Source organism: Aedes aegypti, chromosome 1 (genome assembly GCF_002204515.2).
Source record: "Aedes aegypti strain LVP_AGWG chromosome 1, AaegL5.0 Primary Assembly, whole genome shotgun sequence".
NCBI classification, from domain to species: Eukaryota; Metazoa; Arthropoda; class Insecta; order Diptera; family Culicidae; genus Aedes; species Aedes aegypti.
In genome coordinates, this window is record NC_035107.1 from 94,273,248 (window position 1) to 94,289,661 (window position 16,414).

At 36.3% G+C, this 16,414-nt stretch overlaps 1 protein-coding gene across 1 annotated transcript in view; it reads right to left on the minus strand.

Annotated features, from left to right (window-relative positions):
- LOC5570598 overlaps positions 1–16,414 on the minus strand; it is a 434,882-nt gene that overhangs the window by 46,056 nt on the left and 372,412 nt on the right. Inside the window, exon 6 of the mRNA XM_021842919.1 lies at positions 14,572–14,940. Within this exon, the coding sequence (XP_021698611.1) occupies positions 14,572–14,940 (369 nt within the window). The remainder of the gene's footprint in view (positions 1–14,571; positions 14,941–16,414) is intronic.

Below are 16,414 nucleotides of genomic sequence, written 5' to 3' on the forward strand. Positions count from 1 at the left end.
TACCGGAGGATTTTTTGTGGAAAAAATCCCAGGAGTATCTCTAGAAGAATCCTTGAGAAAACCTCAGTAGGAATGTTCGGAGGAATTTCTGTAGGGATCACAGGAAGATTTTCTTGAAAAATCCCTCCTGGCATTCGTGTTGCAATCCTTAGTGAAATTACTGAAGAAATTTCTGGTAAAATTCTTGTGAACATTAAATTTTTGGGTGAAAATCTCTAGTATATTGCCGTGAATCGCAAGTCAGTCCCATCTGTAAAAATTAGGCATTGAGAAAATGGGCTTTGAAGTTTCCATACCCGTTTTCCATGCGAATATTCAAAAATTCCAGAGAATTTAAACATGTTCAAACTTAATGAAAGCTCTTCACTACGATATCCTTCCGGGAAAAATATAAAGATGTCCAAAACATGGCTCATTTTTGTGTTACACGGTGCGGACATCTGTAGTGGGACTGATATGCGGTTACTTTTCATGAAGCATCTTTGGAGGTATTTTACGAGAAATCCCTGAAAGTATTTCTGGAGGGATTTTTGTATAAATCTGTGGAAAAAAATCCTCAAAGGAATCTCAGCAGGAATTTTCAGCAAAATTCCTGGAAGTATCCCAGCAAGACAATCTTTGCTGGAGTACCTAGTGTTTTTTCTGAATCCCTGGTCGAAATGCTATAATATTTATTGGTGAAATTCCATGTGGGATCCCTTATATAACTTCTAAAAAAGTTGCTGTTGGATTTGATGGAGGAATCTCAGGTGTATTACTTGAAGAATTCATAATTTGCATTAGAAGCAGACGAATTCCATGTCAAATCGATCAGCCACAGAACTCGACTATCATTGATTTGCAGTAAAATTTGCACATGTTTTCGGTATGGTTGAATAAGTGTTTTCCATAGATAAATCGATCATTTTGACTACAGAATGACTTTTGAAAATGGCCTAACAGTTTTTTGCAAACAACTATTTTGAAAAAATCTTGTTCCAAAACTGTTGATTTTAGAGAAAAATGATCTATGGAGAAGTTGTGATTCTTGATAAGAAACAGATGGTTAGGACCAAGTTTCATAATGGAGACATTTTTAATTAAGAAAAAAACTTTGGGTCGGCTTTCATTTTATGTTGGGTCAAAATAAATACGTTCTGATAATAAATTAAGAATCTTGAAATTATTCTCAACCATAAAGATATCCATCATTAATTTCAAGTTTAATGCCAAATTGTATTAATGAACTAATAAAGTAAACCATTTTCATTAGTTTTTCGAGATTCGTCATCGGGCAGAATAGATTTTTGAGAGTATGAGCCTACGCATGCTATAAAACGTTTGACTTTTACTGTGCGCCCTGTTTTCAAGTTGCCCGTGAGAGAGAGCGAGACAGCACCAACACACGGTGCACAGTAAAAGTCATGAGAACAAAAGAATTTATGGTACGTACAGAGGCTCATGTGGCTTTGCACAAAAATTATGCCATTTCTTTCACTCGATCATAACCTAGTAAACAACAAGGCCAGTAAACGTCAAAATCCCATACAAAATCAAAACAGTGCAGAGCCCCATAATTTTTCTCTACTGACTTATTTTTTTTATGGAGAACCATGAATAACTTATAGAAATGGCCCATATTATTATCTATATCATAAATTTTTGCAATAAATTTGAAATAAGTCAAAAATTGCCACTTCTAAAGTAATAATTGCGATAACCATTATCGTTTAGAATAATTTCAAGATGCTTTTTTATCATCAAAACGCATTTGTTTCGCCAAAAAACAATAGTTTACAAAATCAATCAAAAGTTGCTGTTTGAGAAACGTTTTCATTGAAATTTCTCCACCATAAATGCTCTCGTAAATCAAAATAAACAATCACGAAATTTGAGCCGTCATACTCTACAATTCAAACCGTATTCAGAGTACCAGTTCCTTCTGTAATAAATTCTTGGTGTACTTGTCACTAGATTGGAAATATTTATGTTAAAATGTCCAGTTTTTTTTTCCTTTCGTTTAAAGCTATCAAATATGTTTGTATGACTGTTCACGATTCACGGCAGTACAGTGATAATAAATTTTCGAGCTCTTTAGTGGAATACCTATAAGTAAATAAAAAACTAGACTCGAGTATAGTAGACGACACTGAAGAAGGCATTACAGTTGAGGTCGAAATCCGCGTATCTGTCAAAGGATACAAACTCTAGCGGAATTAAATGGTATAGTACTAAATTCGGGTTTTCATTTACTTAATGTACAGTTTTTAAGCTATAAATTTGCAATTGATTAAATTCCTGTCCATACCGGTTTATTAAATGCCTTTTTTGAAGCGTAGTCCTGAAAAAAAAATTATGGGAAATGTCACATCGAATAGCAACTAATGCGCAAATTTTCGTTTACTTGCCACTTTTTTTTGCGTTTCTCTCTGGAAATACTCTATGGTGTCAAATCAACTGTCCGGCACTAGTATCTTCTCGCTTCTTCCATGATTAATTATGTATTGCAAGGATGGTGGACGTGCGACGGAGCACTTCTTCGGTTTCAGTCCAGGACTTTTCAGTCATTCGATCGAAGCGAAATGCATTTCCCGATGAGTCCTGGACTGGCCACCGTCGTCGCTGCCGCCAACAACGACAACTATGTATTGGGAATTGGTTCACAGCTCTTCGGAAGGATGCGCTGTTGCATCATAAATGACTGCAAAACCTATAAACAGAATGATGTGAGCGGAAATAATGGCAATGGTGTTCAATGCAGCGGCAAACACCATTCAGCAGTGCTGATTTAATTACATTTGATTGAGAAAGCTGTCTAGCGAAGCTTGTTCCCGGTGATATTTTCTACTATTAAGTCAATCAATGCTAATGATGTCAATACTTGGTATTGAAGGATGCATACTTTGCAATGCATTGCATAGCAAGCAACTTGATGATTTTGAATTATTGTACATACATTTGCTTGAATTATTCTATATACGTTGGAATTTTCCATACAAATGATCCTGCATGTACAGCACGGACGTTACTCGAATTTCGATGAATTGTTCCTTTTAGTCAACTATGTAAATATCACAAGTTTTGTGTCAATCGGACTACTTTTTAGTTTAGGAATTGAAATACTTCTTCTTCTTCTTGGCAGTACGTCTTCACTGATACAAAGCCTGCTTCTCAGCTTAGTGTTCTTATGAGCACTTCCACAGTTATTAACTGAGAGCTTTCATTGCCAATGTTGCCATTTTCGTATTCGTATATCGTGTGGCAGGTACGATTATACTCTATGCCCAGGGAAGTCAAGGAAATTTCCATTACGAAAAGATCTTGGACTGACTGGGAATCGAACCCAGACACCTTCGGCAGGCTTTGCTAAGTAGCCGCGGACTCTAACCACACGGCTAAGGAAGGCCCCTGGCTCAGCTAAGTTAGTAAAGTTCATTTAGCCGTTGTTCATGGCGGATGAAAAAATCATTCACATCAAAAACATTCTTGGATTAAATTATCTAATGAAAACTGGTAATGTGCTAGCGAATAATGAGCCACTACACTGCATGATGCAAGTTCTACGAAATTCCCATCTTTGCTTCCTACAACGGACGACTGAAGTTAAACTTTTTGACACGAAGCAATAATGTTGCATATCAGCTATCCACTTCCGCATATCCTTTGGTTGTCTACATAGTTACGTAGTGCACACTGGAGAGGTACGTAATCTCGCAAACTTAAGATGCACGTGTGGTACACCTCTATATACACACGAAGTACCAAAGACCAAGTTTGTCCAAGAACAACACATCCTGAACATACTTGACTGAAGCGATTAAACCGGCAATAGGTTGTTTGTTTGCGTTCCCCTCAACAACGGTGCCGTAGTTTTGGGTGAAATTGATCTTTTTTCACATTTGACGAAGAACGTGCCTCTGAAGCCGACTTTTCGATACCTGATCCCGATAAACACCTAAATGTCATGTGTAAATCCAAGTTTGCCATCAAATTTTATCCAGATATTAAAATTTTTAACGCATGAAACCTAAAAAATGCAAACTATAATAGTTAAGATAAATTAAAATCATATCCTTCTATTAAATTTGATATTAGTTCTCTATTTGAAATAAAGGAAATAATTCAACAAATTGATCAATTTCACCATACTGAACATTTTCACCAAATTTTACGGTATGCATATTCGCCGAGGCTGAGACCGAAGAAAAATCGAGTTTCGTTCGACACTATGCGATGGTGTATGGTGGCGTTGACTAAACAAGGTTAGAACTTGGCAATAGTTAAGCAGTTTTCCGACAATATGGAACAACATGATTCATAACTTTTTACTCTGATCAGGTCAGTGTCTGTAGCAGTAGGTAGCCAATGGAATTCACGTCTGAACGTTCGCTCGATATGAAAACTTTTTGCTTGCAATGTGTTTCTTTTACCAATTTCTGGTTGGATAGTTACTCAATCTAAACATGACCCAATAATAGACAGAGCAATGCTTGGAAAAGTTTAGCGATATCGATGCCTTTTAGTGTGGAAATGATTTTTGATAGTAGAAATTCCTTCAAAGTTTTCGGCGTAGAGGTATGTTTATTTGATGGATATTGTTGCGAACTTTTATAGTATACATATTATGAAGTGAGTTTTGCAAATTATTATTTTTTCAATTTGATATTACTTTTTATACAAATTGTTCCTTTACCGATGCATTCCAAGAGTAAAATGAATAATTTTGAAAGTTGTGTCGAAAAAATCAATCAGTTTAACGCTTTAGACAAATTTGCCAAACATCAAATCGAAGCAGGCTCTAGTCCTGGTTTTTCGATTCAAGTGAAAAAAAAACAAAGAGGGCCGTCAATTGTGGTCAGTTGTTCCGAATTTTAAGGATTTAGGCAGGAGATCTTGAACTTCATTAGGGGAATCAAGATCTCCTTCCAAATCGCATAAAAAGAAGACTGCTGCTTTTAGCGGGAAACTTTTAAAGATTGCGAGCTTCTGCTCAATCATTTTGAAGAAAAGAAGCACTTTTTTTACTTATGACGACAAAACTGAACGTTTGTTCAAAGTTGCCTTGAAAGGTCTCTCAAGTGACTATAAGTCACCTGAAGAGATGAAAATGGAATAAATGATTTACTTGGATTTCCAAATTTTCATTATGAAAAAGAGAACCAAATCTGGCATCCGACGGAAAGGGCACTTTAACAAAACTAAAAAAAAAAACACATGAAATATATAAAACTTCAAATTACAGAGTTGATTATTAAATTATCTTTGCCGTGAAAGTCTGGACATGCAGTCACATTCCCGAACTAATCGGAACGTCTGCAATTGACTTCAGATTGATTGTCATTATAAATGCACCAACCGATTGGCCACATTCATCGTCCCATGCGAAGAACCACCTGCTGACCGAGAGGAAATGTACTAGATGCAACGAGACACTTCCTATCCCTCCACGTTGTCAACGAATCTATGGCACAACGTCGAATAACAAAAGATCGAATAAGCATAGATGACCGTACAATTCGTAGTTGCTACTCCGTGATTGACCATAGCAATCGAAGTTGCACAGGGAATTTATGAAAGGGGCTTGGAATTAGCTTACCATTTTTCAACGTGCACAAATCGAGAGCTCATATTTTAAAAGACAGTAACGGCGCCAGCCACGTCCTTACGGTCATCGGGGAAGGGAAGGAATGTTAGTTAGAAAACCGTTGTAACTAGAGACCAAGTATACCTCTGCATCTCCACAGCTGTCATGGAAAGGATATTGGGTTAGTGGGATAAGGTAAAGATCTGGGGGTCACTAATGGTTGGTGATGCGATCCATGATATAATCACACCTAAAGCGCTGGATTCGATATAATTCGATAATCGCATTGTACGCCGAACAAGTGTTCGTCTCTCGCCCACGCAAGAGCAAGCGACTCTTTATTGTCGCGATAAATTTAGAGCAGATAAGGTTGGATCAGTTAAAATGATCGGATCGATCTTGGCTTTTCATCAGTAGAATGATCGTCACATATTTCTCGCAAATAAAGGCGGCAACCAATTGTCGGGTTGCTTGAAAAATGCCTATTTTCGTCTCATCTCCGCTATAATTTTATTCACTAATTTCAGTTTAAGGTAAATACTTCTTGAGTCTTAGCATGATATTTTCAGGATTTATGTGATGAGTTCATATCAAAGTCGCTATAGAATTTCATTGTTTTGGATTGTTTCTTGAAAGGAACACAAAGATAGGTAGATAGGTTTTGACTTTGACTAAGGGGTGCTCAAATGATAGTTTACCTAGGGCGTCATGAGTCAACGATACGACTCTGTGTTTTGTTTGAATTTTTCAAACAATGTTTCCAAAATTCATGTTTATATAAAATTGAATTACCATAATCTTTTTGGACTCGATATCAGACTTCCGCAAAAAAAAAAACTGTTTAAGAAATTATTAAGACAATTTGACGATGCTTTGTCCCTTTCTGAAAGAAAATTCACAACGATAATAAATCTGTTATTGAAGTTTTTTTAAATTATTGTCAGCATTTTAATGTATATAATAGTTGCATTGATTGGACCAAAAGTCTTATATTATGATAAAGATCTTACCAAAAATAATTTATTCGAGGGTTCTATCGATAGTCCGCAATATGTCTGCCAATAGAAATCTACCAAAAATCTATTTTGGATCTCAAAAGGTTTCTGTCAAAGATTTGCTATGATACTCATTCGTTCTTGAATTTTTCGAAGAAAACGTTAAAGAATTTGATAACAAATAGCTGAACGTATTTTTCAGGAATTACATCTATGATTTCTCTAGATGTTTTTTTCGATGCTTCAAGGATTTGCTTTTGATAAGCACTCACGGGTTTTATTTCCAGAAATAATTTCTCGGACTACCTCAAATTTTTCAACGAGTCATGAGCAATACAGTAATGTCCCGATTTTGTCAGCCCCATGCTGCATTCAGGATTGACAAAATCGCGAAAGAGCTGAAATCGGGAAAACAAATTTTCGACTGGTTTCAAGTTTTATTATTTTGTTAATATAAACATTGTTTTTTTACTTCCATTTCCTACGTACCGTAATCTTAGTTAACATTGATCAGTTTCTTGAATAATGGATTACCTGCTTTGCTCTTGCCCACAGTTGATCAGCAGAAGTTTTCTCGTTTCATTTTGTATGGCGAAAGGCATCTAACTTCAAATATCTCGTAAACGAAAGCATTAATCGAAAAAAAACATGGTAGGCGTGATAGTCATTATTATTACGTACAACTGGCACCAAATGTTTTTTTTCGAAAATACCGTGAAGGCCCCATACTCTGCGCACTTAAAGCTTTTCAATTTTCAAACAGCTGTAATTAATTGAAAACAAAACACAATATTCCGAAATTTTGGAAGCAAATACTTATTGATCTATGTATAAGGAAAAAATATAAAAGTTTCACTAAGTAATAATTTGTATAGCAAATTTCTTATTTTTCTCAAGGGTGTTCGTGTTCCTAACTTTGCGCATTCATTTTTGCAATGTTCTTTATTCTGCGCATTTAGGTTCCTAACTCTGCGCACTCGATAAATTCTTTACAACAGTTGAAGTATTTTACTTAAAGCATAACTTACTTTTAAACTCCGAATTAATCTTCATTTTCTTACTTTATACGGCTTTACGTCCCCAGTGGAGCGTGGAAAGTCTCTAACACAAGTTTACTAAGTGAAGTGAATTTTATCTATAATTCAATTGAATGCCATTAAGTGCAACTCTCAAAACAATCGAAATCATCATATGTTTTCCAAAACATATATTTAACTTAGTTTTCTAAAATCTAAACCAACGATTAATCCTCGATGTTCCATTACTCGATATTGAGGGAGCATTCAAAAATTACGTCCATCGTTCAGGGGAGGAGGAGTATACGAAAATGTGACAATGCATTCATTAGGTACTGTAAAATCGCGACAGGGGATTGAGGGGACGGAATGTAGAAATCCTTAAAATATGACGTCATTTTTTAATCTTCCCTTACTATGATGGTCCCCTCAAACAATTTTCCAAAGCATTTTTATTCCATATCTCGATGGTGTCGACAAGTCGATGGTTCCCTTCAGTATCGACATCTGGAGGGTTGATTGTATGTTAAAAATAACGTTTTATACCTGCTGCGCATAGTAAGGAACATAGTTGAAAAATGGTTCCTTACTATGCGCACTTAAGAAGAATAAGAAAATGAAGAGAAAATAAGTTGCACTTCACCAGTGATGATTGTTCGATAAACTAAAAATCTGAAACATATTCTCTTTAATTTGCTTAAAATGACTTAAGTGATGAGATACTCCCTTAGCATTTTTGCTAACGAGCAGTCAATTTGGACGATTTTCAATATTTTTAAAGCTATTTTATTTTTTATTAAAGTAATAAACGTAAATTTGTCAAGAAAATTCTTCGCGTACTTTTTTATTACTATTGTAGCAATATATGACAAATAAATTTTGAACAATGCACCGAATACTGCCAGTATAGACGTGCTTACTCTGATTAAAATAAATATCAATTTTAGGCTGACAAAATCGGGCAAAAAATCGTGTCGAAAAGGGTGCTTAAATCGGGGGTTTGATTTGGTATATTTCAAGCATTTTAGGAATCGTATAGATAGACTCTTTGGCAATTCTTGCAGACATTATTCCAGGTAGTTCATTGGGATCCTATCAAAGATTTTCGTAAGAATTTGTTGTAGGAATTCGTCCCTGAGTTCTCAAGTAAGCAAATCGCACTTTAATTCGCCCCCAGTGCCAATATAGAGCTATTAGAGAGATTGGCTTAAGAAACATTTGATTGATTTTTCGAAGCATACTTATGGAAAGTGATGTGAAACAGTCTAGATGACATTCTAGAGAATTTCATCCAAATTACAGTTGAAGGGATTCAAAGAAGAGCTCCTGTGGAATTTACTGTTACTATTTTAGAGGAGTCTCTGGAGTAACATGTGGAAAAGAAATATACGAATCTCTGTAGGTGATCTGATGGAAATGTTAGGTTCTTCGTTAAAGCTCCAAAGAACAGCCTTATCAACAGTTTTCATTCTTATAAACATGGTTACATCATATTCAGAAAAATAAAATAGTACAGTTAAAAGAAGGGTATATATATATATATATATATATATATATATATATATATATATATATATATATATATATATATATATATATATATATATATATATATATATATATATATATATATATATATATATATATATATATATATATATATATAAATCATCAGTGCAAACATTTGTTACAATAGCGAAACTCAAAGGAAGAATTGAAATTTGAAAGAAGGGTGATTTCTGGATAAATAATAAAACACTATTGAAAATAACTTTCCCAACATGATTAAATTTATTCAAGAGGGAAGGATTGTTGAATAAAGTTTCATTTTGTATCTATTGACTCCAAAACAAGGCTGATGTAATTAGAAAGATTCAATAGAAACGTAAAAACGAAGAATTGAGAAAATCTTGGTTTCAGACTCATTATGCCAAACGACTATTATGCCAAACGACTTTATGCGAAATGACCATTATACCAAACGTCTTTATGCCAAACGGAATTATGACTCCAAAACAAGGCTGATGTCATTAGAAAGATTCAATAGAAACGTAAAAACGAAAAATTGAGAAAATCTTAATTTCTGACTCATTATGCCAAACGACTATTATGCCAAACGACTTTATGCGAAAGGACCATTATGCCAAACGACTTTATGCCAAACGGATTTATGCCAAATGCCTTTATGCCAAATTACCTACCACCGTCCCGATCAACACATTCAGTTCAGCAGCGGTCTTCCGGATCGAGCGGTTAATTATTTGGCGAACCCGTTCCCTCACCATCTTGATGGCTGCTGGCATCCTCCCCGAACGCGGTCGTCCGGATCTCACACGGTCCTTGGCCGAGCCCGTATCCCGGTACCGACGGAAGGTGATATAGATAAAATTCCGCTTCACCCCGTGGGATTTCAACCTTCGGAATCACTGGGTCGCTCACCTCTCGCAACCAACTTTACTACGACGACGTGGTACTCTTTTATCGTGCGCGGTGAACAAACAACAAATGCCAGCAAGTCGACATTACAGTCATTCTATTCACAGTTTGGCGAATAGAAAATCCCAAGAACTGCCAACGTAATGTTCTCATTAAAATCGATGGCAACTGGGAAAAAGGTTTAAGCCTTCAAGTTGTCTTCTTGTATGAACAATGACAAAATAATATATTTTCCCGATCAACTAATGAGTTTCATTAAAATAAAATAAAGTTTTGTTAATTTCTCCTTTAATGCGAATTATTTCTATATATTATTTTTTTAAATCTCTCTCCGTTCTACTGCCATACTGCCCACCGAATTAAGCAATCTTCTCTTGTCATGTTCGATTGGCTCCGATAGTTCTATCCGCCAGACTTTGAATAGCGTGACTGTAGTCAAAATCATGCACGTCGGTTAGCCTATGAGCCTCTGTACGTGCCATAGTAGTTATCACGCTCAATGGTATGCCCTAGTGTAGATGGGGTTGTGAACCTTAGAGGAAAACAATATGCAATCTGTCTCGGAAAACACCCAGAACTTGGGTGTGAATATTTAAAATTAGGTAATATTTCCGTATGCATTTTGATGCGTCTGGAAAGTGTGTGCAAGTTTCGTCGAGGAAAACAAAAACAAACTGTGTATGATGAACGTATGCAAGTGTTCGTGTGTTCAACTGTCACTAAGCTCTATAATTTCTTTTGTTCTTTTGACTTTTACTGTGCGCCGTGTGTTGGTGTTGTCTCGCTTTCTCTCGCGGGCAACTAGAAAACAGGGTGCACAGTAAAAGTCAAACGCAGGTTAGACAATCGTCACCGTCAAATGGAAAAAGTCGACGACAAAACTAAGAGAAGCATCGTCATCGTCACTCAACCAACGTCGGATGACGACTTGCCGCAGAGATCCGATCACATAGGCTCGGCGTCATGACGAGCAAACACGATTCCTTCACTACGGGCGTATCTTCGTTCGGGAGCACTGAGCCGACTAAAAATATGAATCGTGTCTTCGACAGATTAAGATTATTTTTTGACAAAATAAAACAAAAACAAAACAACAAAATACGTCTGACTTCGAACAAATGATCTTTGAATCGTTACTTCCGCGCGCTTACTGACAGGGCTATTGTAGAATCGTGGGGAGAGCGGGTTCAATTGCCAATAAAAGCATTTATGTGATGGCATTCGTTGTTTGGTGCGAAGCAACCGAATATACAGTAAACGCCTTCTTACTACGAGAAAGGGTAGCAAGCGGAATAAATACAAATTTGTTCGTTGATGATTTTGGATTGAAGTTAGTCGTGGCTAGTATTAGCACCGTTCCTCCACCGATGAAAACATATGCATAGACGGACCTGTCACATGAAAAGGCCTATATGAGGCTAAAGCTGACACAATAATTATACACAGAATGCACATGATGCGCACCTACAGAAAGACGAAAAGTTTTATTCGAACTTATTGAACACCCTGTAACATAAGAACTTTTTGAATTGTTCTCAGTTATCGCTGAAAGAACTTCTAATCTAATTCTTCTACGAATATCATTAAAAAATCTTCAGGAAAAAGATCAAAGGAAGAACCTATGATGAAATTCATGCACATTTATGGCAGCGTCTGTGAAAAATAACCAAAGAAATATGTCCAAGATATCTTAAATGGAATTTGATATAATTCCTTGGAAAAGTCTTGAATTGATTCCAGAAATTACATTAGAGCGGTTCCACAGAAAATGACGACTTTTTTCCCAAATTTCATTTTTATATTTTTTGATTTGGATGAAATTTTGCACATACTTTCTTTATGCCCAAAAATGCCTTTTTGCATCATCGGTTCGCCATTTTGACTCTAGCCTTACGTTTGAGAAGGGCCTAAGAAAAAAATCCTTAAAATTTTAAAAAAAAATATAACTTAGAAACGGTTTGTTCGATTGGTGTCTTCCGCAAAGTTTTAGGTTATTGAAGTTTTTGCACAGTGGGTCAAGATGGAGAAATCATGGACAATAAGGTTATGATGCTTTAAAAAAGGTGAATTTTTGAAAATGGTCATAATAAACTTTTTAAATGTTTTTCAACTCGATTTTATGTAAGTACGCAAAATTTACAACAAAAAAGGTAAACGGGAAAATCAGGCTAACTTTTACAGCGATTTTAATACAAAATTATGATATAATTTTCAATTTTCGGTCATTTTCGAATGTTTTTCGAGGCTCATAAGCCTAGAAATTTGTTCATTGTTTTAAAGAGCAGATAATTTTTGACTAAAATGTTTGAAAAAAAAAATAATGATTTGATAATTTTTCATGGTATGAGGCGAAATAAAAAATGATTTATTTATTTTTTTAAAGAAACACAACTTCAACATACAACATTGTTATATTTTGATATGTAATTATAAAGAAAATATGGATCAAAATGTTAATAGTTAAAAAATAACAAAATAACGAATATAAAGCAATCAATACGTTGAATGCATTTATATCGATTTAAAATAATGAAATATTTCCATCCGAAAACAAAAGCTTTATGAGTAGAGGAGTTACATGCCCAGTTGTCTCACGCAAATATACCTGATGCACAGACAAACAGACGTCACACTCTCACCATTGTCCATCGACCACCTTTTTAACGGTCGATACAAAAATGTTGTAGGTTGCCAATCCACCACCCGCAGCGCTCGCATCGTTTCTGTTCGCGTTTGACGTTTACACACTACCGCCATCTGTTGGTCCGTCGGCCAAACACACTAATTTTAGCATTGGGCGTACATGTCCTCGTGACTATGATTTTGATTGAGATTTGTTCGAAGTGTTACGTCTGTTTGTCTGTGCCTGATGTTTTCTTAAAGCACGTTGGTATATTTTTGTGGTCATACAGAATTATACCTGATTCAAGTACCCATGTTGGTAAAAAAAAGAACTGATGCAGCAAAGACACAAGCAAGTGATAATCAAGTGAAAAGTAAAAGATAGCTTAGAACTATGAAGTATAAAATGAACACCATCAACAAAGGTTGTGTAAATGTGTTTTTAAAAAAGTGTTCGAAAAGTTACCGAAATCTCACGGAAAGTAATATTGCCAAATTAGCGAAAGGAGGAGCAACTAACGCATATTTTCTTTGCTTATGCAACTACAACAGAGTATGGAGCAGCTTAATGAACAATATTCGAAAACAATAACTATTCAGGGAACATAATACATCCGTAGCTAAAATAGAAGCTAGGCTATTTTCAAACTGTAATGATAGTAATAAAATTGTAAACATTATGAAAAAGTAAGACATTTGTATCAAAATAGGACGCTCCATCATTGTATAAGAACATGAAATAAAATGCTTTCAGAAAAAAAAGCTATTCTTTATTTTATCAACTCGAAAAACATCCCAAAACAACCAAAAGTTGTGAATTTTCAGTAAATTTAATTTTAAAATCGCTGTATCTCGGAAACGGTAGCAATTAGCAAAATTTTCTCATATACCTTTTTTGTTGCAAATTTTGCGTATTTTCATAAAATCGGGTCTAAAAGCATTCAAAAAGTTTATTTAGACCATATTGAAAAAACAAACTAAAAAAAAAATCATAACTTTTTTGTCCATGATTTCTCCATCTTGACCCACTGTGCAAAAGACTCCATTTTTTGTGTACTTTAAAATATAAAAAAAAAATCAAAAAAACGATTTTGAGAAAATGGTTTTTTAAGCTTTATTTTCGAAATATAAAAAATTACAACTTTTTTTTACAGTTTATATTTTTCCCAGATAGTTCCAACAATAACCTAAAACTTTGCGGAAGACATCAAACCGATCAGACAAATAGTTTCTAAGTTATAATTTTTTGAAAATTGTTTTTTCTGAGGCCCTTCTCAAAAGTAATGCTACGGTAAAAATGGCGAACCGATGATGCAAATAGGCATTTTTGGGTATAAAGAAAGCATATGCCAAATTTCAGCCAAATCAAAATATACAAAAGTAAACCTACATTCGAATTCAAATGGAACCGCTCATTAACAGTATCCCTAAATCAGCCTTTAGAGAAATTCCGAAAGTTATTCCTAAAGAAATTCAAGAATGAGTATTGCATCTCTGTGTCTTTAAAGCAATAACGTTAATAAAATACACTGAGGAATTTCTGAAAAAAAAAAACTATTTGAAGAAATAAATGCTAGTTAAATCTGTCTTTGGGAATTCTTAATGCGTTTCAATAACTAGCTAGGCTATAATTACCGATCGATATGAACTTAATCAACCGAATCTACAAGCTTTCAACTATCCGACATTTTCAAAGGAGTCAAATGGACCCATTATTCAGCCAACAAATTCAACCAAGACACGTTTTGGACTTAACTTTGCCCACTGTGAAAGAAGAAGAAGGGTAGATGTCCGCCATAGATATGCTCACCCCGCCATTTAGATATGCTGGCTACGCCTATTTCACCCATTCGACATTTTGTCCTTTCGACCTTTTGCTCTACAACCCTTGTCAACGATGACGACTCGCACACATCCGACGACATTATTAAGTACTCACCTCCAGTGCAACCGGACCGGAAAGTGCCGGTTCCGAGTGCGGTCGACGAGATGGTGGATCCCTTCCCGCTGCTGCTGGAGTAAAACGGTGAACTTTGCTGATATGTGGGCACCGTTTGCTGCTGCTGATGGTGCTGTTGTTGTTGTTGGGCGGATGGCACTAATGACGGTTGCTGGCGGTTCATATTTGCTGATCCCCCATCACCAGTAGCATCTCCTTCGCCAGCATCCAAAGTCAACCGGTGACCTTCTCCACCTAAGCCGTCTCCTGTCGCCATCCGACAACTGCTGCTGCTGTTAACGGTCACATATTCCGGTTGTTGTTGTTGATGGCTTGCCAGGACGTTTTTCAGGTGCGTTTGGAGAAACTCTGCAAATAGACAAACAGAACAGGACTCTCAGCATAACACATATGTTCAGCAGGGAAGTTCATGGGCGCTTGGGCTTGAATTCAAGGGGCTGTGGAGTTTATATCTGATTAGTTTCAGGATTGATTTTCTGGATAAAGTTTCAGAAAGTATATTTCCAGAAGTTTTATAAATGAATAACGAAACCCATATAGCCGTAGCGGTAAATGCACAGCTGTTCAGCAAGACCAAGCTAATAGTCGTGGGTTTTGGATCCCACCATCGGTCGAGGATCTTTACGTATTTGAAATTTTGTCGATTCCCATAGGCATAGAGTACCTTCGCATCTGCCACACGATAAAGCCTGTCCACGATAAATTTCGGACACGGATGGCGGGTGTACCACAGAAAGTTCGAGAATTTTACAGAAAGAAGGATTAACATCCTTGTCAACTGTTTATTTTGTAGATATAACTCTTTTATTCTGAAATAAACAATTGTTTTTGTTGAATTATGAGTAACTTTTTTTTGCTGCCATTATTTGGGTGTCCGAAATTTAACGTGGACAGGCTTTATACGCATGCTATATGGTCAATTGGGCAAGGGGCCCAGACAGCCGTAGCGGTTAACGCGCAGCTATTCAGCATGACCATGCTGAGGGTCGTGGGTTCAAATACCACTGGTCGAGGATCTTTTCGGGTTGGAAATTTCCTCGATTCCCAGGGCATAGAGTATCTTCGTACCTGCCACACGATATACACATGCAAAAATGGTCAATCGGCAAAGAAAGCTCTCAGTTAATAACTGTGGATGTGCTCATAAGAACACTAATCTGAGAAGCAGGCTTTGTCCTAGTTGGGAAGTAACGCCAGAAAGAAGAAGAAGAATTGTCAATTGGGCAAGAAACCTATCAGTTAATAAATGTGGAAGTGATCATAAAAAAACTAAGCTGAGTAGCAGGCTCTGTCCCAATTGGGATTGAATGCTAGAAAGAAGAAGAAGAATAGGATAAATTTAGGCTACAGAATCAGCATAACTTATCACTTATTATGAATCCAGATTGTGTAGCTTCTGAATCCTTCCCTATAACAAAAACTCCTGCCCGTGACAACCATGAAGATGCAGAGGTATACTCGATCTTTAGTAACAGCGGATGTTACACTAACATTTCCAACCTTCCCCAATTCCCCAAGCCAACAAAACATGGAACTCCTCCTTGTCCTGATCCCTACAGCTGCCCACGTTCCAAAAGAATACACCCCACATCGACACGTCCCGAACGGATGGTTCGAAAATCCGTCCGGTTCGAGTTTATTGTTTCTGCCTTTTAGTGGTTTGGAATGGGAGGACAACGAAGCCAAATGGTTTGCATATGGCGGCGGCATGCGCGCTCAGTGTCCGGGAACGCTTACTGCTCTCACACCGGCTCATGTATGTTGTATGAGGACATTTCTGGACAAACATTTCAAAAGGGCACATCGACATTGGTAAACATTG